Consider the following 25,999-nt stretch of genomic DNA (forward strand, 5'->3'; position numbering starts at 1 on the left):
TTTTCCATTTCACAATTTAGGTTAAAGTTGTTTTTCTTTATCCTTGTTCTAGTTAAGGAAACTGAGCAGCAGATTCCCATTAAAAAAAGTCCCAAAGAATATTAACAATTATAAAACTATGAATATCTTTCCGTAATTTCATGTAGACAATGCAGAACTGTTTTCTGGATGCTCAACACACAGTACAGTTAATGTCTTCTGAGTTTCTTCAGGTAATGATTCGCAGGGTAATACTTATGGATCATTCTGAAAGAGACCTTTGACCTTGTTAACAAGCAGGTATTTGTGTGGTAATAACCAGACTCTTTTTCTAACAGATTATTGATATGCATTCCAGTATGTTGAGACATAAGGAATGGATTCAATATCTATATGTGACATAAGGAATGGATGCAATATCTATATGTGACATAGACATTGAATCCATTCCTTATGTGACATAAGGAATGGATTCAATGTCTATATGTGACATAAGGAATGGATTCAATGTCTATATGTGACATAAGGAATGGATTCAATGTCTATATGTGACAAGGAATGGATTCAATGTCTATATGTGACATAAGGAATGGATTCAATGTCTATATGTGACATAAGGAATGGATTCAATGTCTATATGTGACATAAGGAATGGATTCAATGTCTATATGTGACATAAGGAATGGATTCAATGTCTATATGTGACATAAGGAATGGATTCAATGTCTATATGTGACATAAGGAATGGATTCAATATCTATATGTGACATAAGGAATGGATTCAATATCTATATGTGACATAAGGAATGGATTCAATATCTATATGTGACATAAGGAATGGATTCAATATCTATATGTGACATAAGGAATGGATTCAATATCTATATGTGACATAAGGAATGGATTCAATATCTATATGTGACATAAGGAATGGATTCAATATCTATATGTGACATAAGGAATGGATTCAATATCTATATGTGACATAAGGAATGGATGCAATATCTATATGTGACATAAGGAATGGATGCAATATCTATATGTGACATAAGGAATGGATGCAATATCTATATGTGACATAAGGAATGGATTCAATATCTATATGTGACATAAAACAGATCTGTTGTCCTGAGGAAGCAAGGAGAAACACATGTTTCCTATTGGAGAGTCAACCGGATTGAGAGGGCAGGTCCAGAAGGTGAGGGCAGGTCCAGAAGGTGAGGGCAGGTCCAGAAGGTCTGGTTACACCTGTAAACAACTCTCTAGGTGTTACAGGAATATTGTACAAGATAATAAACATTCCTCATAATTGAGTAACAATCCTGCATTAAAAAGTTGACTCACCAGCAGGATATGATTATTAAACCAGTTCTTAAAAAATAAAGACATATCCTTATTGTTCCAAATTAAATGCCTAAAAGTTGTTTATTAACAACCACGCTAAGATTACTGGTCTGAAAAGCAGAGAATTTGGTAGGAATATTATCAATCAATTACAACGTAACGTAAAATTGAAGTCACCAAAACGGGAGATGATGTAATTAGGGATGAACTTTCAAATTGAAGTTGGATTCTTCAAGAAATGTTCAGCCCAATTCATCTTAAGTATTATTCAGGAAAATGTAGACCATATTCTTGTGTTCATAATGACACATTTCCTAATATAATCTGTACGATTTTTCCAGATTAAGTTGAAAAGCATCTGGTCAACAGCTTTACCTATTTTTTTTGTTGTCAAGATGTAGGGGACAGGGCCGCATAAGTAAGTCTGGAGATACCTTCAGCTTTAGAAAGCAATACTCAACCTTTCAAGGATAAATCCCTCCGCAACCAATGGTTGAACTTTTTGTTATTTTCAAGGTATGAAATGTAATGAGCATCTTTCCTGTTGATCCTTAGACATGGTAATCCCAAGGTGTGCTACTTTTTCCTTGACTGGAATATTGCAGATCGAGGGTATCACACAGTCTTTAACAGCAAACAATTCACACTTATTAAGGTTTAGGCAAAGACCAGATGCTTTGGAAAATATATCACATCAACTGCTCTAGGAATCTGGTCAGTATCTTTCAAAATGAGGGTGGTGTCCTCTGCTAGCTGACTGATGATAATATCTCCCTTTTAATATCTCTGTCAGCAATAGAGACCCCTTTAAATATCTCTGTCAGCAATACATTTACATTTAACATTTAAGCCATTTAGCAGACGCTCTTATCCAGAGCGACTTACAAATTGGTGCATTCACCTTATGATATCCAGTGGAACAACCACTTTACAATAGTGCATCTAACTCTTTTAAGGGGGGGGGGGGGGGGGGGTTAGAAGGATTACTTTATCCTATCCTAGGTATTCCTTAAAGAGGTGGGGTTTCAGGTGTCTCCGGAAGGTGGTGATTGACTCCGCTGACCCCTTTTAATGTCTCTGTCAGCAAGAGGTGATCTTTGTAGTCACTTTCTTCTACAGCTCTCTCTACAGCTCTCCTCATCTTGGCAAGAATACTCCCATATTTTCCAACCTCATATTTAAAAAGCTCCCAGTTATTACTGTATGAATGGTCATTTATAGCTTTGTTCCAGAAGTGAGGAATTAAATTGTTTATCTCCATCTTGACCAAATCATGTTTTAATATAGAGCTATTAAGCTTCCGATAGGATGCTCTGCCGAGGCCATTATCAGAGATAAACAGTGTAATGTCAATATAAACAGCTCTATGGTCAGTAAGGGCCGTTATCAGAGATAAACAATGTAATGTCAATATAAACAGCTCTATGGTCAGTAAGGGCCATTATCAGAGATAAACAGTGTAATGTCTATATAAACAGCTCTATGGTCAGTAAGGGCCATTATCAGAGATAAACAGTGTAATGTCAATATAAACAGCTCTATGGTCAGTAAGGGCCGTTATCAGAGATAAACAGCTCTATGGTCAGTAAGGGCCATTATCAGAGATAAACAGTTTAAACAGCTGGGAAAAATCCAAAAATGATGTCATGGCTTTAGAAGCTTCTGATAGGCTAATTGACATAATTTGAGTCAATTGGAGGTGTACCTGTAGATGTATTTCATGGCCTACCTTCAAACTCAGTGCCTCTTTGCTTGACATCATGGGGAAATCAAAAGAAATCAGCCAAGACCTCAGAAACAAATTGTAGACCTCCACAAGTCTGGTTCATCCTTGGGAGCAATTTCCAAATGCCTGAAGGTACCACGTTCATCTGTACAAACAATAGTACGCAAGTATAAACACCATGGGACCACGCAGCCGTCATACAGCTCAGGAAGGAGACGCGTTCTGTCTCCTAGAGATGAATGTACTTTGGTGTGAAAAGTGCAAATCAATCCCAGAACAACAGCAAAGGACCTTGTGAAGATCCAAAAGTATCTATATCCACAATCAAGGTACAAAAGTATCTATATCCACAATCAAACAAGTCCTAAATTGACATAAACTGAAAGGCCGCTCAGCAAGGAAGAAGCTACTGCTCCAAAACCGCCATAAAAAAGCCAGACTACGGTTTGCAACTGCACATGGGGACAAAGATCCTACTTTTTGGAGACATGTCCTCTGGTCTGATGAAACATAAATAGAACTGTTTGGCCATAATGACCATTGTTATGTTTGGAGGATAAAGGGGGACGCTTGCAAGCCGAAGAACACCATCCCAACTGTGAAGCACGGGGGTGGCAGCATCATGTTGTGGGGGTGGCAGCAGGAGGGACTGGTGCACCACTAGAACACCAGGGACACTGCAGGGCAAGTCGGTTCGCAATTTGAAGTGGTACATACGTGCGATAACAAAGTAAATTCATTGTGACAGGTTGCACAAGTCGCAAATGACGAGTTCTCTGACCGGGAATCAAAAGGCAGTGAGAGCGCCGAATCCTACCCACCAGACCACCAAGGAAGGATAGTACAGGGCAAATCTGTTCACAATTTGAAATGGTACGTACAGTTGAAGTATGAAGTTTACATACACTTAGGTTGGAGTCATTAACACTCGTTTTTCAACCACTCCACACATTTCTTGTTAACAAACTATAGTATTGGCAAGTCGGTTAGGACATCTACTTTGTACATGACACAAGTCATTTTTCCAACAATTGTTTACAGACAGATTATTTCACTTATAATTCACTATATCACAAATCCAGTGGGTCAGAAGTTTACATACACTAAGTTGGCTGTGCCTTTATCTTCTTGACGCTAGGAGGCAGAATTTTTATGTTTGGAAAAATAACGTTCCCAATTCTTTCTGCAATTCGTTCTGAAATTTATTTACGTGGTATTTTTTTATGTATTTTACATCAGACGATCTGGTAGTAAGGTTGCTAGCTAGCACTCCTAGCAGTTAATGCTAACTAGCTAGCTGGCTAGCATTTACTGCAAGTGAAGTGGCTAGCTAGCACTCCTAGCAGTTTATGCTAACTAGCTAGCTGGCTAGCATTCACTGGTAGTGAAGTGGCTAGCTAGCACTCCTAGCAGTTTATGCTAACTACCTAGCTGGCTAGCATTTACTGCTAGTGAAGTGGCTAGCTAGCACTCCTAGCAGTTTATGCTAACTAGCTAGCATTTACTGCTAGTGAAAGTGCTAGCTAGCAAGTTAGCATAAACTAGCGCTAACTGGGCTAGTCAATGTCTAAATGACAGGTAGAAACACATTCATAACCATGAAGGTAACTAGCCCCCACAGAGGGCGAGTTGCCCCAAACACTCATCCAACATATTACTACTTACCTCAAAAATTCTCTACATTTTTCTCTCAAAACAAGTGGATTGTACTTTCGTACTTGTATATTTAAAAAAAATATATAGATATAACTTCATTGGAATATATCTACAACTTTTAAAACATTTAAAAAATTTGATTAATTTACCGCAAAATGGTTTTGTTGAAATATCTCCAAGTTGTGATGAAAATAATTTGGTGACATCTTATGGTGTTAATGTGAATTACGGGGCAGTTACTCTGGGGGGCAGTTACTCCGGGGGGCAGTTACTCTGAGGGGCAGTTACCCTGGGGGGCAATTACTCTGAGGGGCAGTTACCCTGGGGGGCAATTACTCCGGGGGGCAGTAACCCCGGGGGGCAGTAACCCCGGGGGGCAGTTACTCTGGGGGGCAGTTACTCCGGGGGGCAGTTACTCCGGGGGGCAGTAACCCCGGGGGGCAGTAACCCCGGGGGGCAGTTACTCCGGGGGGCAGTTACTCTGAGGGGCAGTTACCCTGGGGGGCAATTACTCCGGGGGGCAGTAACCCCGGGGGGCAGTAACCCCGGGGGGCAGTTACTCCGGGGGCAGTTACTCTGGGGGGCAGTTACCCCGGGGGGAAGTTACTCTGGAGGGAAGTTACCCCGGGGGGAAGTTACTCTGGAGGGAAGTTACTCTGGAGGGAAGTTACCCCGGGGGGAAGTTACTCTGGAGGGAAGTTACCCCGGGCGGAAGTTACTCTGGAGGGAAGTTACTCTGGAGGGAAGTTACTCTGGAGGGAAGTTACCCCGGGGGGAAGTTACTCTGGAGGGAAGTTACCCCGGGGGGAAGTTACTCTGGAGGGAAGTTACCCCGGGGGGAAGTTACTAGCCTAATAATGAACTCATGTATTGATGTGAAAACAGATTTGTATTTATATGAATTAATCTATTATGTTTGTAAAAATCAATAAAAAAAGAACACATTTAATAAAGATAATTTTTTTTATACAACAAAAGTCCAAAAGAAAGAATTATCGCTGTGGTCGTCGGACGGTATTTCCCCAGATCAGAGCTGGCAGCGCGTCGCCATGGTTACAGACGCTGCTTCTCTGGCGCTCGGTGGCAGCAGCGTCACGTTGCCTCCCCAGCTGACCGGAATTATAACGCCACTTTTTGTAAAACACACACACACCGCCCCAACCCCCCCTCCAACATTCTTCTATCCTCCCCGTCCTGCGGGCACCAGGACCGGCTGCTGGGCGTCTGTCTCGCGCCTGGCCGGTTGGAGGTTATTTTTAGTGTCCGGTTGGTTCGTGTTGCAGTGTGGGGAGTCAGGACAGCTCACTTTCCTCTACAGCCCAACCGGGAGACGCTCATGCCGAGTTACGGAGAAACCTGGGAGAATAACGGATATAACAGATACGGGCCCTCCGTGAGCCTTAACCGGCGGAATAACAAGCCCAGCTGTCCGGTTGGAATTAAGGGACGACATTACCGAGCTTTTCTTAACGGAGCCAGGATATTTAAACCCCACGAACACACCGTAGCCGAATTAAGCCATTATCAGAGATGGCCAGCACCGGGGCTGAGCGCGAAGAACCTCACCTTCCCCGGGACGAACCGAGACATCCCGAGCCTGCATTCAGAGAGGCGCAGAAGTGGATCGAGGTGAGATGTGTGTGTATATAAACAGGGGTTATTACCGGGGTTATAAATGTTCTGTTACAGTAGGGGGTTCTGGACTGGAGACCGGGGTTATAAATGTTATATTGCAGTGGGTTCTGGACTGGAGACGTGGGACTGAGGGGATAGCCTATAAATGTACTATTGCCCCGTCACCTGTTGTCTCGCAGGGTGTCCGGTTACGGCTTGACTAGAAGGCACAATGTGGGACATTACTGCTGCGTGTGTGTGTGTGTGTGTGTGTGTGTGTGTGTGAAACTCAGAGAATATTAGCTAGTAAGGGATGGAATTTACTAGAATAGTATCTCTCCGTTCCTCTCGGTGGCCATGTTTGGTTTCTCTGAAGACACCGGAGAAAAACCCGCTCCCCCGAGCGCATGCACCAGAACGACGCCTCCCGCAGGCGAGCGCCAGGAGACTCCGGATGGTTGCCATGGCAGTGGAAATGTGGACTAGTATTCACGCACATGGCTCTCTTGTGACGAATGTTTACAATCAATCACGTTGTTTCAGTGACGTGTGTGTCGGGGGAGGGTCTTGTTATTGTGAGTAGACCTACAAGGTAACCGGTTTTCCAAACATCTGATTGGTGGACAGCGACTGAGTGAAGGCAGCTAGTTCAACACTTCCTGTCTCAACCAGAGATCATGAGGATGATGATGGTGTCTTGTCAATCACCACCTTCACACACACGCACGCACGCACGCGCGCACACACACGCATACACCTTAGCCAAATACATTTAAACTCAGTTTTTCCCAATTCCTGACTTTTAATCCTAGTAAAATGCCCTGTTTTAGGTCAGTTAGGATCACCACTTTATTTTAAGAATGTGAAATGTCAGAATAGTAGTAGAGCGAATAATTTATTTCAGCTTTTATTTCATTCATCACATTCCCAGTGGGTCAGAAGTTACCACTCAATTGGTATTTGGTAGCATTGCCTTTAAATTGTTTAACCTTTAACGGGATCATTTTTGTAAACAACCACTGAATTGCAGAGCGCCAAATAAATACAAAAAATACAAAAAATATTTATTTTCATGAAATCACAAGTGAAATATACCAAAGCACAGCTTAGCTTGTTGTTAATCCACCTGTCGTGTCAGAGTTTGAAAATATGCTTTACAGCAAAAGCAATCCAAGCGTTTGTGAGTTTATCGATCACTAGACAAAACATTACGAACAGCTAGCAGCAATGTAGATTGGTCACGAAAGTCTGAAAAGCAATAAAATTAATTGCTAATTAATTGTTAAATCCTTTGATGATCTTCGGATGTTTGCACTCATGAGACTTCCAGTTACACAATAAATGTTCCTTTTGTCGATAAATATTATTTTTATATAAAAAAACTCAATTTGTTTGGCACGTTATGTTCAGAAATCCACAGGCTCAGGCAGGTCGTGAAGGGCAGACGAAAATTACAAATAGTATCCGTAAAGTTCGTAGAAACATGTCAAATGTTTTTTATAATCAATCCTCAGGTTGTTTTTAACATAATCGATAATATTTCAACCGGACGGTAAACTAAACAATACTACAGAGAAAGAAAATGTTGAGCAACCTAATCAAAGGACACCTGGCCATCCACTGACGCGTTTTGATAAATCTCGCTCATTTTTCAGAATAAAACCTTGAAACTATATCTAAAGCCTGTTCACAACCTGTGGAAGCCATTGCAAAAGGAATCAGGTTGATATCCCTTTAAATGGAGGATAGGCAGGCAATGGAACAGGAATTTTTCAAAATAAGAGCCACTTCCGGGTTGGATTTCGTCAGGTTTTCGCCTGCAAAATAGTTCTGTTATACTCACAGACAATATTTTGACAGTTTTGGAAACTTTAGAATGTTTTCTATCCTAATCTGTCAATTATATGCATTTTCTAGCATCTGGGCTCAACGTTCCATAACAGGTAATCGTAGGTGTCCTGTTATGGAACGTTGAGTCAACTACAACGATGTCTCAGTGTCCTGTTATGGAACGTTGGGTCAACTACAACGATGTCTCAGTGTCCTGTTATGGAACGTTGAGTCAACTACAACGATGTCTCAGTGTCCTGTTATGGAACGTTGGGTCAACTACAACGATGTCTCAGTGTCCTGTTATGGAACGTTGGGTCAACTACAACGATGTCTCCGTGTCCTGTTATGGAACGTTGAGTCAACTACAACGATGTCTCAGTGTCCTGTTATGGAACGTTGAGTCAACTACAACGATGTCTCAGTGTCCTGTTATGGAACGTTGAGTCAACTACAACAATGTCTCAGTGTCCTGTTATGGAACGTTGAGTCAACTACAAGTCAACTACAACAATGTCTCAGTGTCCTGTTATGGAACGTTGAGTCAACTACAACGATGTCTCAGTGTCCTGTTATGGAACGTTGGGTCAACTACAACGATGTCTCAGTGTCCTGTTATGGAACGTTGAGTCAACTACAACGATGTCTCAGTGTCCTGTTATGGAACGTTGAGTCAACTACAACGATGTCTCAGTGTCCTGTTATGGAACGTTGAGTCAACTACAAGTCAACTACAACAATGTCTCAGTGTCCTGTTATGGAACGTTGAGTCAACTACAACAATGTCTCAGTGTCCTGTTATGGAACGTTGAGTCAACTACAAGTCAACTACAACGATGTCTCAGTGTCCTGTTATGGAACGTTGAGTCAACTACAACGATGTCTCAGTGTCCTGTTATGGAACGTTGAGTCAACTACAACGATGTCTCAGTGTCCTGTTATGGAACGTTGAGTCAACTACAACAATGTCTCAGTGTCCTGTTATGGAACGTTGAGTCAACTACAAGTCAACTACAACGATGTCTCAGTGTCCTGTTATGGAACGTTGAGTCAACTACAACGATGTCTCAGTGTCCTGTTATGGAACGTTGAGTCAACTACAACGATGTCTCAGTGTCCTGTTATGGAACGTTGAGTCAACTACAACGATGTCTCCGTGTCCTGTTATGGAACGTTGAGTCAACTACAACGATGTCTCAGTGTCCTGTTATGGAACGTTGGGTCAACTACAACGATGTCTCAGTGTCCTGTTATGGAACGTTGGGTCAACTACAACGATGTCTCAGTGTCCTGTTATGGAACGTTGGGTCAACTACAACGATGTCTCAGTGTCCTGTTATGGAACGTTGAGTCAACTACAACGATGTCTCAGTGTCCTGTTATGGAACGTTGAGTCAACTACAACGATGTCTCAGTGTCCTGTTATGGAACGTTGAGTCAACTACAACGATGTCTCAGTGTCCTGTTATGGAACGTTGAGTCAACTACAACGATGTCTCAGTGTCCTGTTATGGAACGTTGGGTCAACTACAACGATGTCTCAGTGTCCTGTTATGGAACGTTGGGTCAACTACAACGATGTCTCAGTGTCCTGTTATGGAACGTTGGGTCAACTACAACGATGTCTCAGTGTCCTGTTATGGAACGTTGGGTCAACTACAACGATGTCTCAGTGTCCTGTTATGGAACGTTGAGTCAACTACAAGTCAACTACAACAATGTCTCAGTGTCCTGTTATGGAACGTTGAGTCAACTACAACGATGTCTCAGTGTCCTGTTATGGAACGTTGAGTCAACTACAACGATGTCTCAGTGTCCTGTTATGGAACGTTGAGTCAACTACAACAATGTCTCAGTGTCCTGTTATGGAACGTTGAGTCAACTACAAGTCAACTACAACAATGTCTCAGTGTCCTGTTATGGAACGTTGAGTCAACTACAACGATGTCTCAGTGTCCTGTTATGGAACGTTGGGTCAACTACAACGATGTCTCAGTGTCCTGTTATGGAACGTTGAGTCAACTACAACGATGTCTCAGTGTCCTGTTATGGAACGTTGAGTCAACTACAACGATGTCTCAGTGTCCTGTTATGGAACGTTGAGTCAACTACAAGTCAACTACAACAATGTCTCAGTGTCCTGTTATGGAACGTTGAGTCAACTACAACAATGTCTCAGTGTCCTGTTATGGAACGTTGAGTCAACTACAAGTCAACTACAACGATGTCTCAGTGTCCTGTTATGGAACGTTGAGTCAACTACAACGATGTCTCAGTGTCCTGTTATGGAACGTTGAGTCAACTACAACGATGTCTCAGTGTCCTGTTATGGAACGTTGGGTCAACTACAACGATGTCTCAGTGTCCTGTTATGGAACGTTGAGTCAACTACAACGATGTCTCAGTGTCCTGTTATGGAACGTTGAGTCAACTACAACGATGTCTCCGTGTCCTGTTATGGAACGTTGAGTCAACTACAACGATGTCTCAGTGTCCTGTTATGGAACGTTGGGTCAACTACAACAATGTCTCAGTGTCCTGTTATGGAACGTTGGGTCAACTACAACGATGTCTCAGTGTCCTGTTATGGAACGTTGGGTCAACTACAACGATGTCTCAGTGTCCTGTTATGGAACGTTGAGTCAACTACAACGATGTCTCAGTGTCCTGTTATGGAACGTTGAGTCAACTACAACGATGTCTCAGTGTCCTGTTATGGAACGTTGAGTCACCTACAACGATGTCTCAGTGTCCTGTTATGGAACGTTGGGTCAACTACAACGATGTCTCAGTGTCCTGTTATGGAACGTTGAGTCAACTACAAGTCAACTACAACGATGTCTCCGTGTCCTGTTATGGAACGTTGAGTCAACTACAACGATGTCTCAGTGTCCTGTTATGGAACGTTGAGTCAACTACAACGATGTCTCAGTGTCCTGTTATGGAACGTTGAGTCAACTACAACGATGTCTCAGTGTCCTGTTATGGAACGTTGAGTCAACTACAACGATGTCTCAGTGTCCTGTTATGGAACGTTGAGTCAACTACAACGATGTCTCAGTGTCCTGTTATGGAACGTTGAGTCAACTACAACGATGTCTCAGTGTCCTGTTATGGAACGTTGGGTCAACTACAACGATGTCTCAGTGTCCTGTTATGGAACGTTGGGTCAACTACAACGATGTCTCAGTGTCCTGTTATGGAACGTTGGGTCAACTACAACGATGTCTCAGTGTCCTGTTATGGAACGTTGAGTCAACTACAAGTCAACTACAACAATGTCTCAGTGTCCTGTTATGGAACGTTGAGTCAACTACAACGATGTCTCAGTGTCCTGTTATGGAACGTTGAGTCAACTACAACGATGTCTCCGTGTCCTGTTATGGAACGTTGAGTCAACTACAACGATGTCTCAGTGTCCTGTTATGGAACGTTGGGTCAACTACAACGATGTCTCAGTGTCCTGTTATGGAACGTTGGGTCAACTACAACGATGTCTCAGTGTCCTGTTATGGAACGTTGGGTCAACTACAACGATGTCTCAGTGTCCTGTTATGGAACGTTGAGTCAACTACAACGATGTCTCAGTGTCCTGTTATGGAACGTTGAGTCAACTACAACGATGTCTCAGTGTCCTGTTATGGAACGTTGAGTCACCTACAACGATGTCTCAGTGTCCTGTTATGGAACGTTGGGTCAACTACAACGATGTCTCAGTGTCCTGTTATGGAACGTTGAGTCAACTACAAGTCAACTACAACGATGTCTCCGTGTCCTGTTATGGAACGTTGAGTCAACTACAACGATGTCTCAGTGTCCTGTTATGGAACGTTGAGTCAACTACAACGATGTCTCAGTGTCCTGTTATGGAACGTTGAGTCAACTACAACGATGTCTCAGTGTCCTGTTATGGAACGTTGAGTCAACTACAACGATGTCTCAGTGTCCTGTTATGGAACGTTGAGTCAACTACAACGATGTCTCAGTGTCCTGTTATGGAACGTTGAGTCAACTACAACGATGTCTCAGTGTCCTGTTATGGAACGTTGGGTCAACTACAACGATGTCTCAGTGTCCTGTTATGGAACGTTGGGTCAACTACAACGATGTCTCAGTGTCCTGTTATGGAACGTTGGGTCAACTACAACGATGTCTCAGTGTCCTGTTATGGAACGTTGAGTCAACTACAAGTCAACTACAACAATGTCTCAGTGTCCTGTTATGGAACGTTGAGTCAACTACAACGATGTCTCAGTGTCCTGTTATGGAACGTTGAGTCAACTACAACGATGTCTCAGGGTCCTGTTATGGAACGTTGAGTCAACTACAACGATGTCTCAGTGTCCTGTTATGGAACGTTGAGTCAACTACAACGATGTCTCAGTGTCCTGTTATGGAACGTTGAGTCAACTACAACGATGTCTCCGTGTCCTGTTATGGAACGTTGAGTCAACTACAACGATGTCTCAGTGTCCTGTTATGGAACGTTGAGTCAACTACAACGATGTCTCAGTGTCCTGTTATGGAACGTTGGGTCAACTACAACGATGTCTCATTGTCCTGTTATGGAACGTTGGGTCAACTACAACGATGTCTCAGTGTCCTGTTATGGAACGTTGGGTCAACTACAACGATGTCTCAGTGTCCTGTTATGGAACGTTGAGTCAACTACAAGTCAACTACAACAATGTCTCAGTGTCCTGTTATGGAACGTTGAGTCAACTACAACGATGTCTCAGTGTCCTGTTATGGAACGTTGAGTCAACTACAACGATGTCTCAGGGTCCTGTTATGGAACGTTGAGTCAACTACAACGATGTCTCAGTGTCCTGTTATGGAACGTTGAGTCAACTACAACGATGTCTCAGTGTCCTGTTATGGAACGTTGAGTCAACTACAACGATGTCTCAGTGTCCTGTTATGGAACGTTGAGTCAACTACAACGATGTCTCAGTGTCCTGTTATGGAACGTTGAGTCAACTACAACGATGTCTCCGTGTCCTGTTATGGAACGTTGAGTCACCTACAACGATGTCTCAGTGTCCTGTTATGGAACGTTGAGTCAACTACAACAATGTCTTACTGAACTTCATGGATTTTTGGCTCAAATACAACATATTTTTCAAACCCTTTATGAAGTTGGTTTTGTAGCATGAGCTGGGAAAGTGATATGTTTTACTGATATTCTGATTGTCTGTTTGTCTCCTGTCTGCCAATTAAACACTTCCCCTTCCACTCTACATTATTACTGTCATGATGCTCTTATTATGTGTGTGTTGTTACTTCTGTCGTCAATTCACTTGTTTCATTTGTTGTTAATGTTGTTACCAATTGGAAAATACATGTATTTGATGTACAAATGTGTTGTTTTTCTGACATTTAGATTTCAGGAAGAATTTCCCTGTAAATGTACAGCATTATACTGGCAACAGAGTTGACAGCTTTTACAGTAAGGAAATAGTACTGTAAAATACATTATAATCTGGGTGGTTGGAGCCCTGAATGCTGATTGACTGAAAGCCGTGGTAAACCACGCGTATGACAAAACATGTATTTGTACTATTCTAATTATGTTGGGAACCAGTTTATAATAGCAATAAGGCACCTCGGGGGTTTGTGGTATATGGCCAATATACCACGGCTAACGACTGTATCAAGGCACTCCAAGTTGTGTCGTGCCCAAGAACAGCCCAAAGCCATATTCCACACACCCTCGTGCCTTATTGCTTAGTTATAGCATCTATGCTGTTAAGCAAATGTACAGTGTTAAGTTGGCAACTCTGGTGCCAATATAATGCTGTACATTTACAGGGAAACGTTTTATAGGGTAGAACCTGGCTAAACCCTTTTAAAACCTGGGTATAACCTCTTTATAACCTGGTTAGAACCTGGCTAGAACCTTTTTAGAACCTTGTTAGAACCTCGTTAGAAGCGCTTTAGAACATTGTTAGAACTTTGTTAGAAGCTGGCTAGAACCTCTTTAGAACTGTGTTAGAACCTGCCTAGAACCTTGTTAGAACCTCTTTAGAACCTGGCTAGAACCTCTTTAGAACATCTTTAGAACCTTGTTATAACCTGGCTAGAACCTCTTTAGAACCTGTTTAGAACCTTGTTAGAACCAGAACCTCTAGAACCTATTTAGAGCCTTGTTAGAATCTCTTTAGAACCGTGTTAGAACCTGGCTAGAACCTCTAGAACCTGGCTAGAACATATTTAGAACCTCTTTAGAACCTTGTTAGAACCTCGTTGGAACCTGGTTAGAACCTTGTTAGAACCTATTTAGAACCTGGTTAGAACTTAGTTAGAACCTGGTTAGAACCTCTATATAACCTGGTTAGAACCTCTTTACTTGTTAGAACCTGGCTAGAACCTCTTTAGAACTGTGTTAGAACCTTGTTAAAACCTCTTTGGAACCTCAATAGAACCGTGATGATGTGTGTTCTCCCCAGGAGGTGACGGGAAAAAGTTTCGGTGAGAAGGACTTCCGGAGCGGCCTGGAGAACGGGATCCTGCTCTGCGAGTGAGTCTGACCTCACTTCCGCCTTTGAAATCCCCACAATCCTCTGCTGTTCCACTGTCTCTCTTTAAACACACACACACACACACACACACACACACACACACACTTAGTGTAGTGAAGTGTTTGTCTGTGTCTCTTCCAGGTTACTGTGTTCCATCAGACCAGGTTTGGTCCAGAAAATCAACAGACTACCTTCGCCCATCGCTGGACTGGTCAGTACCACTAAATCAAATGGATTTACAAACACTTTTCTACATCAGCAGATGTCACAAAGTGCTGTACAGAAACCCAGCCTAAAACCACAAACACCAAGCAATGCAGGTGTAGAAGCACAGAGGCTAGGAAAGACTCCCTAGAAAGGCCAAAACCTAGGAAGAAACCTAGAGAGGAACCAGGCTCTGAGGGGTGGCCAGTCTTCTTCTGGATGTACTGGGTAGAGAGGAACCAGGCTCTGAGGGGTGACCAGTCCTCTACTGGATGTACTGGGTAGACCAGAGGAACCAGGCTCTGAGGGGTGACCAGTCCTCTTCTGGATGTACTGGGTAGAGAGGAACCAGGCTCTGAGGGGTGGCCAGTCCTCTTCTGGATGTACTGGGTAGACCAGAGGAACCAGGCTCTGAGGGGTGGCCAGTCCTCTTCTGGATGTACTGGGTAGAGAGGAACCAGGCTCTGAGGGGTGACCAGTCCTCTACTGGATGTACTGGGTAGAGAGGAACCAGGCTCTGAAGGGTGGCCAGTCCTCTTCTGGATGTACTGGGTAGAGAGGAACCAGGCTCTGAAGGGTGGCCAGTCCTCTACTGGCTGTACTGGGTAGAGAGGAACCAGGCTCTGAGGGGTGGCCAGTCCTCTACTGGCTGTACTGGGTAGAGAGGAACCAGGCTCTGAGGGGTGACCAGTCCTCTACTGGCTGTACTGGGTAGAGAGGAACCAGGCTCTGAGGGGTGGCCAGTCCTCTACTGGCTGTACTGGGTAGAGAGGAACCAGGCTCTGAGGGGTGACCAGTGTCGTGTCTTTGGCATCATTAAACTGAAGACTGTTTAGTTTATCAAATCAATTCTCTGTAATTATTATTACGTGATTAACTAATCAGGTAGATGTAATTAACTAGGAAGTCGGGGCACCAAGGAAAATATTCAGATTACAAAGTTATAATTATCCTTATTTTTTTATACTTTCAGATATTTTAATACCTGATCTGTCAGGACCCGGTGCGAGAAACAGTCACTAATAATCGTCAGAACCCAGAAGATGAGGCAGACACAGCAGTACAAGAGATGGTGGTTTAATTAAAGAACAAAATCTTCAGGCAAAGAAACTAAATCCACAATGTCCAAAAATAAAGCCAAGAGGCACAAAATGGAAATCCTCCAAAATACAAAAGAAACTCCACAAAGTGGTAAAAAACAGCAGGGAAAAACAAACCTCAAAAGACTACTCAAATAATACACAAGAACTAAACCAGAGAACCTCTGGAAAATCCAACAAGAGAAATATCTGTATAAAACAAGGCTTGGGCTGGGGCTGGGTGCTAACTTACAAACACTGAGCAAGGAACTGAGGAACACACAGGGTTTAAATACTAACAAGGGAATGACTTACAGGTGCAAACAATAATTAGAGCAAGAAAAACAAAAGGTACAAAAAAGGTGCAATGGGGACATCTAGTGACCAAAACCCGAACAGTCTTGGCCAAAACCTGACTGGCCACCGATGACACGGGGCGGAGGGGGAGGTCTGCCTGCCGGGATAAGGGGAGAAAAAACAACAGGTTTTAACAAAGAAATGTGAAATGTAGGATTGATCTTAAGGGATCTAGGCGAAAAGTAACGGGATTGACTCTCCTGGCAATCTTAAAGGGACCGATGAACCTCTGGGACAGCTTGCGAGACTCCACCCGTAGTGGTAAGTTCTTAGTTGAGAGCCATACTCTCTGGCCGGGGTACAGGGTAGGACCGGGACGGCGACGTCTGTTGGCTTGTCGTTGGTACTGCTGAGAGGAACGCAGAAGATTAAGACGTGCCTTCTTCCACGTAAGCCGACAGCGTCTGATGAACCTCGAGGCTGAAGGCACTCTGACTTCTGCCTCCTGGTCCGGGAACAATAGAGGCGCATAGCCAAACTGACACTCATGCGGGGATATACCAGTGGAGGAGGAGCACAAGGTGTTGTGCGCGTACTCGGCCCAAACAATGAAGGATGACCATGTGGACGGGTTGTTGGAAACCATGCATCTGAGGGTGGTTTCCAGCTCCTGATTCATCCTCTCAGTTTGGCCATTGGACTCCGGATGGTACCCTGAAGATAAACTGGCCGTGGCCCCTATGAGTTGGCAGAAGGCCTTCCAAAACCTTGAGGCGAACTGGGGACCTCTGTCGGAAACCATATCTTGCGGAATGCCAAAGACTCGGAACACATGGTTAATCACCAACTCAGCTGTTTCCTTGGCAGAAGGTAATTTGGTCAAGGGAACAAACCTGGCCGCCTTAGAAAACCTGTCGATGATGACTAGGATCGTTGTATTACCATGGGACGGAGGAAGGCCAGTAATAAAGTCCAACGAGATATGGGACCAGGGTCGGTGGGGAATAGATAAAGGGTGAAGGAGTCCTTGAGGGCGGAGGTGAGAAGATTTGCCCTGGCAGCACACGGAACAGGCCTTGACGAAAGTGGCAACGTCTTCTTTTATGGTGGGCCACCAGAACTTACGCTGGATGAACTCCAAGGTGCGACCTACGCCCGGGTGACAGGTGAGGCGAGAGGAGTGCCCCCACAGAAGGACTTGGGACCTTGCTGCCTTGGGAACAAACAACCGATTAGCAGGACCTCCTCCAGGGCCCGGTTCGATGGCTTGAGCTTGTTTCACGGAATCCTCCACTTGCCACGAGATCGGAGCCACGATCTTAGCGGCCGGAAGGACAGTCATGTCAGTATCTTCTCGAATGGCAGGAGAGTAGATTCGTGACAAGGCGTCCGGTTTGAGATTCTTCGATCCGGGTCTATAGGTGAGGATAAACTGAAATCGGCTGAAGAAAAGAGACCATCGAGCTTGTCTGGAGTTCAACCGCTTCGCCTGCTGGATATACTCCAGATTTTTGTGGTCCGTAAGCACTTGAAACGGTTGAGAAGCCCCCTCGAGCCAGTGTCTCCATTCCTTCAATGCCATCTTAACCGCTAGGAGTTCACGATCCCCCACATCATAATTCCTCTCGGCCGGGGTAAGCCGGTGAGAGAAGAAGGCGCAAGGATGAAGCTTCTTGTCTTCACCCCTCTGAGACAGGACAGCTCCAACCCCAACCTCTGATGCGTCTACCTCCACCACAAAAGGTTCATCCGCCGTTGGTAGTGTCAGGATGGGAGCAGAGAGGATGCGCTGCTTGAGTCCTTGGAAGGCCGTCTCAGCTTCTCTTCCCCACAGAAACCTTGTGTTGCCACCCTTGGTTACAGCTGAGAGAGGGGCTGCCACCGAGCTGAAGTTCTTGATGAACTTGCGGTAAAAGTTGGTGAAGCCCAGGAAACGCTGAACTTCCTTAACGGACTTGGGGGTGGGCCAATCCGCTACCGCCCCTACCTTCTTGGGGTCCATCTGGACTCGACCGGGTTCCACTATAAATCTCAGGAATTGTACTCGAGAGGAATGGAATTCACACTTTTCCGGCTTAACGTACAAATGGCTGTCTAGGAGGCGTTTGAGCACTTGTCTGACATGCTTAGTGTGTTCTTGAAGGGAGCTCGAAAAGATGAGGATGTCATCCAAGTAAACAAACACGAAGATGTTAAGCATATCCCTAAGCACATCGTTTATGAGCGCTTGGAACACAGCCGGGGCGTTGGTCAGGCTGAAGGGCATCACCGAGTATTCGTAGTGACCAGTAGGCGTGTTGAAAGCGGTCTTCCACTCGTCCCCGGGTTTGATCCGCACAAGATGGTATGCGTTCCGCAGGTCAAGCTTAGTGAAGACAACTGCTTCCTGGAGCAGCTCAAAGGCTGTGGCCATAAGGGGTAGCGGGTAGCGGTTACGGACGGTTATGGCATTGAGTCCCCGGTAGTCAATGCAAGGTCGTAATCCACCGTCTTTCTTGGCCACAAAGAAAAACCCTGCTCCCGCCGGCGAGGTAGATGGACGCATGAGGCCTGCTGCCAGAGCGTCCTTGATGTAGGTATCCATAGCAGCTCGTTCGGGAGGAGAAAGGGAAAAGATCCGACCCCTGGGAGGGCAGGTCCCCGGAAACAGGTCGATGGTGCAATCGTAAGGTCTATGGGGTGGTAGTTTGGTGGCCCTCTGTTTGCTAAATACCAGTTTGAGGTCATGGTAACACTCGGTACTCGGGACAGGTCGATGGATTCTAGAGACTCGGGAGGGGAACTCGGGGAACTAGGGAAGATACAAGTGGCTTGGCACGTAGGACCCCACTGCTTGATAGTGCCCACAGACCAGTCGATGTGAGGGTTATGGCTGTGAAGCCAGGGATAACCAAGGACGAGAGGGAACTCGGAACAGGAGATCAGATGAAAGTTCATCACTTCCTGGTGTTGGGAAACTGAAAGTCGCAAGGGGGTAGTGGCACGAGTGACAAGTCCAGATCCCAAAGGGCTTCTATCCAACGTAGTAACCCTTATGGGGTCACTTAGAGGTTCAGAAGGAACGCCATTCTCCTTCGCCCAGACCCCATCCATGAAGTTACCTGCGGCTCCAGAGTCTACCAAGGCTTGAAGAGAAAACTCGTGGTCGTCCCAGGAAAGGGTAACTGGAATGAGCAGGCGGGAGTTGGATGGATGGGAGGAGGTTATGTTTCCCGTTACAGTCCTCCCAGGCCTGCACGGGAGAGTGCGTTTCCCTGGAGCCCGGGACACGTGGAGCGGAAATGGCCCGGTTTGCCGCAATATAGACAGCATCGCTCCCTCATCCGGCGGTCTCTCTCAGCCTGGGAGATGCGTCCAACCTGCATGGGTTCTGGTGGAGCCAGCGAGGATAAAGGTGGAGACTCGGAGCTGGAACCGATAGGAACTAGGGTGAGCGGTCTACGGTTGAGTTCTCTCTCTCTCAGACGCTGGTCTATGCGTGAAGCCAACTTGATAAGGGACTCGAGGTTGTCCGGTGGTTCCCGAGTGGCCAGTTCATCTTGGATGGTGTCAGAAAGACCCTTCAAAAAACACACTGTGAGCGCCTCGTTGTTCCAGCCACTTGCTGCTGCCACAGTGCGGAACTGGATGGCATAGTCCGTCACGCTGCGCCGACCTTGGCGGAGAGTCAGGAGCTGTTTGGCTGAGTCAGGGCCGTTGGTAGGACCTTGAAACACTCGCTTGAATTCTTCAGCAAAGGTAGAGTAGCTGGCACAGCAGGGACTTTGGGCATCCCACACAGCAGTAGCCCAGGCTAGGGCTTTTTCCGACAGCAGGGTGATGATATATGCTATCTTGGACCGGTCGGTGGGAAACGACGATGGTTGCAGCTCAAAGGAGAGAGAACATTGGGTGAAAAACCCCTTACAAACACTCGGATCCCCTGAGAACCGTTGGGGAGGCGGCAGACGAGGTTCAGCCAGGGGGTTAACTGCCAGGGGCACTTGAATCGGATGAACTGGAGCAGAAGCGGTTGCCGGGGAAAGTCGATCCGAAATCTGCTTTATGGAAGTCAGCATCTCTGACAGAAGTTGAGAATGTCTAGCCATTAAGGCCTCTTGCTGAACCAGAGCAGCTTCGTGGCGTTGGACAGTTCCCTCGTGGTGGGACAGCATGGAAAAAAGATCCTGGGTACTGGCTGCCTCTGGGTTCATTAAGAGGCTCAGTGTTTCTGTCAGGACCCGGTGCGAGAAACAGTCACTAATAATCGTCCGAACCCAGAAGATGAGGCAGACACAGCAGTACAAGAGATGGTGGTTTAATTAAAGAACAAAATCTTCAGGCAAAGAAACTAAATCCACAATGTCCAAAAATAAAGCCAAGAGGCACAAAATGGAAATCCTCCAAAATACAAAAGAAACTCCACAAAGTGGTAAAAAACAGCAGGGAAAAACAAACCTCAAAAGACTACTCAAATAATACACAAGAACTAAACCAGAGAACCTCTGGAAAATCCAACAAGAGAAATATCTGTATAAAACAAGGCTTGGGCTGGGGCTGGGTGCTAACTTACAAACACTGAGCAAGGAACTGAGGAACACACAGGGTTTAAATACTAACAAGGGAATGACTTACAGGTGCAAACAATAATTAGAGCAAGAAAAACAAAAGGTACAAAAAAGGTGCAATGGGAACATCTAGTGACCAAAACCCGAACAGTCTTGGCCAAAACCTGACATGATCAATTAGTCTTCTAATTAATGATGTATTATTTACCTCACGTTAGTCTCATTCCAAACGTCCAAATTGTTGGTTATCTGCACGAACCCAGCCTTCACTATGAATCATCCATACATCAATTGTCTGAATCATTTATTTATTAACTTCTCTAGGGTAGCGTCCCACCTCGTCAACAGCCAGTGAAACTGCAGGGCGCCAAATTCAAGTATTTTACACCATTTTAAAGCTACACTTGTTGTAAATCCAGCCAGTGTCCGATTTCAAAAAGGCTTTATGACGAAAGCACACCAAATGATTATGTTAGATCAGAGCCAAGTCACAGAAAAACACAGCCATTTTTCCAGCCAAAGAGAGGAGTAACAAAAAGCAGAAATAGAGATAAAATTAATCACTAACCTTTGATAATCTTCATCAGATGACATTCATAGGACTTCATGTTACACAATACATGTCTTTTTTGTTCGGTAAAGTTCATATTTATATCCAAAAATCTGAGTTTAGGCGGGACGCTACTGTCTCACTTGGCAAAAGGCCTGAGAAATTGCAGAGCGCCATATTCAAATGAATTACTATGAAAATTACTATAAAATCAAACTTTCATTAAATAAGACAATCACACATGAAAGATACCAAATTAAAGCTACACTGGTTGTGAATCCAGCCAACATGTCAGAATTCAAATAGGCTTTTCGGCGAAAGCAAACGATTCTATTATCTGAGTTAGCACCATTGTAAACAAAGAGAGAGAAGCATATTTAAACCCTGCAGGCGCGACACAAAACACAGAAATAAAAATATAATTCATGCCTTACCTTTGACAAGCTTCTGTTGTTGGCACTCCAATATGTCCCATAAACATCACAAATGGGCCTTTTGTTCGATTAATTCCGTCGATATATATCCAAAATGTCAATTTATTTGGTGCGTTTGATCCAGAAAAACACCGGTTCCACCTTGTGAAACGTGACTACAAAATATCTCAAAGGTTACCTGTAAACTTTGCCAAAACATTTCAAACTACTTTTATAATACAACTTTAGGTATTTTTTAACGTAAATAATCGATAAAATTGAAGACGGGATGATCTGTGTTCAATACAGGATTAAAACAAACTGTAGCTAGCTTTCTAGTCATGCGCGTCTAACAAACAGGACACTTTGAGTGACCCTTGTTTAAGATGGCCGTACTTCTTCATTACACAAAGGAAAAACCCTCAACCAATTTCTAAAGACTGTTGACATCCAGTGGAAGCGGTAGGAACTGCAAGAAGGTCAATTAGAAATCTGTATTCCCAATGAAAACCCATTGAAATGAGTGACCTCAACAACAACAAAAAATCTGAATGGGTTTCGCCTGCTAAATAAGTTGTTATACTCACAGACATAATTCAAACAGTTTTAGAAACTTCTGAGTGTTTTCTATCCAAATCTACTAATAATATTCATATCTTATCTTCTGGGGATGAGTAGCTGGCAGTTGAATTTGGGCATGCTTTTCATCCAAACGTGAAAATGCTGCCCCCTATCCTAGAGAAGTTAACTGGTCTTTAAGGTGTGTGTCTATGTGAGACAGCAGCATATCACGACTGTGTTGTACATGTTCCCAGGAGACGGCAAACTTACCAAGTTCAGTTCTCTGTCTGGACCTTTTGGTCGTCCAGTCCAAGGAAATTATTCATATGTTCATGGTACCAAAAATAAATATATACAAAACCCAAACTGCTGTCACGCTGAATGAATGGCAGCATACTTAGAGTTCTACTCATTTAATAGATATAAAACTCACCAAAAACAATACAGAAGAAAACTAAACGTGACGTTCTGGGCTGCTCACAGGCAGCTACACAAAGACAAGATCCCACAAACTAAGGTGGGAAAAACCCTGCCTGAATATGATGCCCAATCAGAGACAACGATAGACAGCTGCCTCTGATTGGGAACCATATCAGGCCACCATAGAAATAGAAAACATAGATTGCCCACCCTAGTCACACAACTGCGTTGCCAGCTAAAGAGGTTAATGAACTAACACAAAAAAAACAAAGGCTGGCCGAGAGGTTTCTGGCTTCCTCTCTGTCCCGGACTGACCATCACACCTGAGTAATTATCAAGGCTTCCTGCCAGAGCACATCACCTAAACCGGTTGCTGCTGCCCCCTGGGGATGAGGTGTGGAAGTGTAGTAGGTTGTCTATCTATGTGCCTCACACTAATCTACCCCCCATATCATAACATTACTGCCTAGCCCTAGACCCATCACTGGACTGGTCAGTACTAGTGGTACTACTACAATACTACTACAATACTACTACACTAATCTACCCCCCATATCATAACATGACTGCCTAGCCCTAGACCCCTCGCTGGACTGGTCAGTACTAGTGTTACTACTACAATACTACTACACTAATCTACCCCCCCATATCATAACATTACTGCCTAGCCCTAGACCCCTCGCTGGACTGGTCAGTACTAGTGGTACTACTACAATACTACTACACTAATACTACACTACTACTGTTGCCTACGCCCATCGCTGGACTGGTCAGTATTTTACTACTATATTACTACAATACTACTGCTATACTGCTACACTAATACTACACTACTACTGTTGCATATGCCTATTGCTGGACCCGTCAGTATTATACTACTATATTACTGCAGTACTACTACTATGCTACTAATAAACTAAACCTCTACTCTCTTTCCCTCCTCCCCCCTACCCCCTCCCTCCCTCCCCCCTCCCCATTCACCTCCCCCCTCCCTGTTCACCCCCCCCTCCCCATTCACCTCCCTCCCCCCTCCCTCCCCATTCCCCTCCCTCCCCATTCACCTCCCTCCCCATTCACCTCCCTCCCTCCCCCCTCCCTCCCCATTCACCTCCCTCCCCCCTCCCTCCCCATGCACCTCCCTCCCCCCTCCCCATTCACCTCCCTCCCACCTCCCTCCCCCCTCCCTCCCCATTCACCTCCCTCCCCCCTCCCCCCCCAGGACAACCTGTCAGTGTTCCTCAGAGGCTGTGAGGAGTTGGGTCTGAAAGGTTCCCAGCTGTTTAATCCAGGAGACCTTCAGGACACCTCCATACAAGCCAACCTCAGGTTAGTGAGAGTGTCTGTATATATATATATAACTAGGCCCCTATCAAGGCCTGAACTATCCTACAGAAACCTTTTCTCTCCCTATCAAGGCCTGAACTATCCTCCAGAAACCCTTCCTCTCACTATCAAGGCCTGAACTATCCTCCAGAAACCCTTCCTCTCCTATCAAGGCCTGAACTATCCTCCAGAAACCTTTTCTCTCCCTATCAAGGCCTGAACTATCCTCCAGAAACCCTTCCTCTCCCTATCAAGGCCTGAACTATCCTCCAGAAACCCTTCCTCTCCCTATCAAGGCCTGAACTATCCTCCAGAAACCCTTCCTCTCCTATCAAGGCCTGAACTATCCTCCAGAAACCCTTCCTCTCCCTATCAAGGCCTGAACTATCCTACAGAAACTCTTCCTCTCCTATCATGGCCTGAACTATCCTCCAGAAACCCTTCCTCTCCCTATCAAGGCCTGAACTATCCTCCAGAAACCCTTCCTCTCCCTATCAAGGCCTGAACTATCCTCCAGAAACCCTTCCTCTCCCTATCAAGGCCTGAACTATCCTCCAGAAACCTTTTCTCTCCCTATCAAGGCCTGAACTATCCTCCAGAAACCCTTCCTCTCCCTATCAAGGCCTGAACTATCCTCCAGAAACCCTTCCTCTCCGCTTGACATGCGGTAGCAGAGAGAACAGTCTACGACTGGGGTGGCTGGGGACTTTGACAATTTTTAGGGCCTTCCTCTGACACTGCCTGGTGTAGGTCTTGTATGGCAGGAAGCTTAGCCCCAGTGATGTACTGGGCCGTACGCACTACCCTCTGTAGTGCCTTGCGGTCGGAGGCCGAGCAATTGCCATACCAGGCAGTGATGCAACCAGTCAGGAAGCTCTCGATGTTGCAGCTGTAGAACTTTTTGAGGATCATGCAATGAATACGTTGAGGGATAGGTTTTTTATTCTGACACCACCCGGCCAGGTCTCTGGTTCCTCCCTATTGGCTGTCTCGTTGTTGTCTTTTTTATTTGTGGTGAAACCACATGACTGTGGGCAACTCCAACCCGTCTTATCAGTCTTCGTCAACTCGTGCGTGCTAGTCATCTTACTTACAACCAGTTAGCGAAGCTTAACATGGCAAATGAATCTGCTTCCGGTGAGGCACGGTGTCCGTTGGCCCTCAGTAGGTTAGGCACGGTGTCCGTTGGCCCTCAGTAGGTGAGGCACGGTGTCTGTTGGCCCTCAGTAGGTGAGGCACGGTGTCCGTTGGCCCTCAGTAGGTGAGGGACGGTGTCCATTAGCCCTCAGTAGGTGAGGGACGGTGTCCATTAGCCCTCAGTAGGTGAGGCACGGTGTCTGTTGGCCCTCAGTAGGTGAGGCACGGTGTCTGTTGCCCCTCAGTAGGTGAGGCACGGTGTCTGTTGGCCCTCAGTAGGTGAGGCACGGTGTCTGTTGGCCCTCAGTAGGTGAGGCACGGTGTCCGTTGGCCCTCAGTAGGTGAGGCACGGTGTCCATTAGCCCTCAGTAGGTGAGGCACGGTGTCTGTTGCCCCTCAGTAGGTGAGGCACGGTGTCTGTTGCCCCTCAGTAGGTGAGGCACGGTGTCTGTTGCCCCTCAGTAGGTGAGGCACGGTGTCCGTTGGCCCTCAGTAGGTGAGGCACGGTGTCTGTTGCCCCTCAGTAGGTGAGGCACGGTGTCTGTTGGCCCTCAGTAGGTGAGGCACGGTGTCTGTTGGCCCTCAGTAGGTGAGGCACGGTGTCCGTTGGCCCTCAGTAGGTGAGGCACGGTGTCTGTTGCCCCTCAGTAGGTGAGGCACGGTGTCTGTTGGCCCTCAGTAGGTGAGGCACGGTGTCTGTTGGCCCTCAGTAGGTGAGGCACGGTGTCCGTTGGCCCTCAGTAGGTGGGGCACGGTGTCCGTTGGCCCTCAGTAGGTGAGGCACGGTGTCCGTTGGCC

At 45.4% G+C, this 25,999-nt stretch overlaps 1 protein-coding gene across 6 annotated transcripts in view; it reads left to right on the forward strand.

Annotated features, from left to right (window-relative positions):
* Positions 1-5,869: 5,869 nt before the first annotated feature.
* Positions 5,870-25,999, forward strand: part of LOC139579434 (LIM and calponin homology domains-containing protein 1-like) — a 132,648-nt gene continuing 112,518 nt past the window's right edge. For all 6 annotated transcript variants that reach the window (XM_071408099.1, XM_071408100.1, XM_071408102.1 and 3 more), the window contains exons 1-4: positions 5,870-6,334; positions 14,599-14,669; positions 14,812-14,881; positions 23,961-24,067. In XM_071408099.1, the coding sequence (XP_071264200.1) occupies positions 6,236-6,334; positions 14,599-14,669; positions 14,812-14,881; positions 23,961-24,067 (347 nt within the window). In that variant the 5' untranslated portion in view covers positions 5,870-6,235. The remainder of the gene's footprint in view (positions 6,335-14,598; positions 14,670-14,811; positions 14,882-23,960; positions 24,068-25,999) is intronic.

The sequence above is a fragment of the Salvelinus alpinus genome, chromosome 6 (assembly GCF_045679555.1).
Source record: "Salvelinus alpinus chromosome 6, SLU_Salpinus.1, whole genome shotgun sequence".
Lineage (NCBI taxonomy): Eukaryota > Metazoa > Chordata > Actinopteri > Salmoniformes > Salmonidae > Salvelinus > Salvelinus alpinus.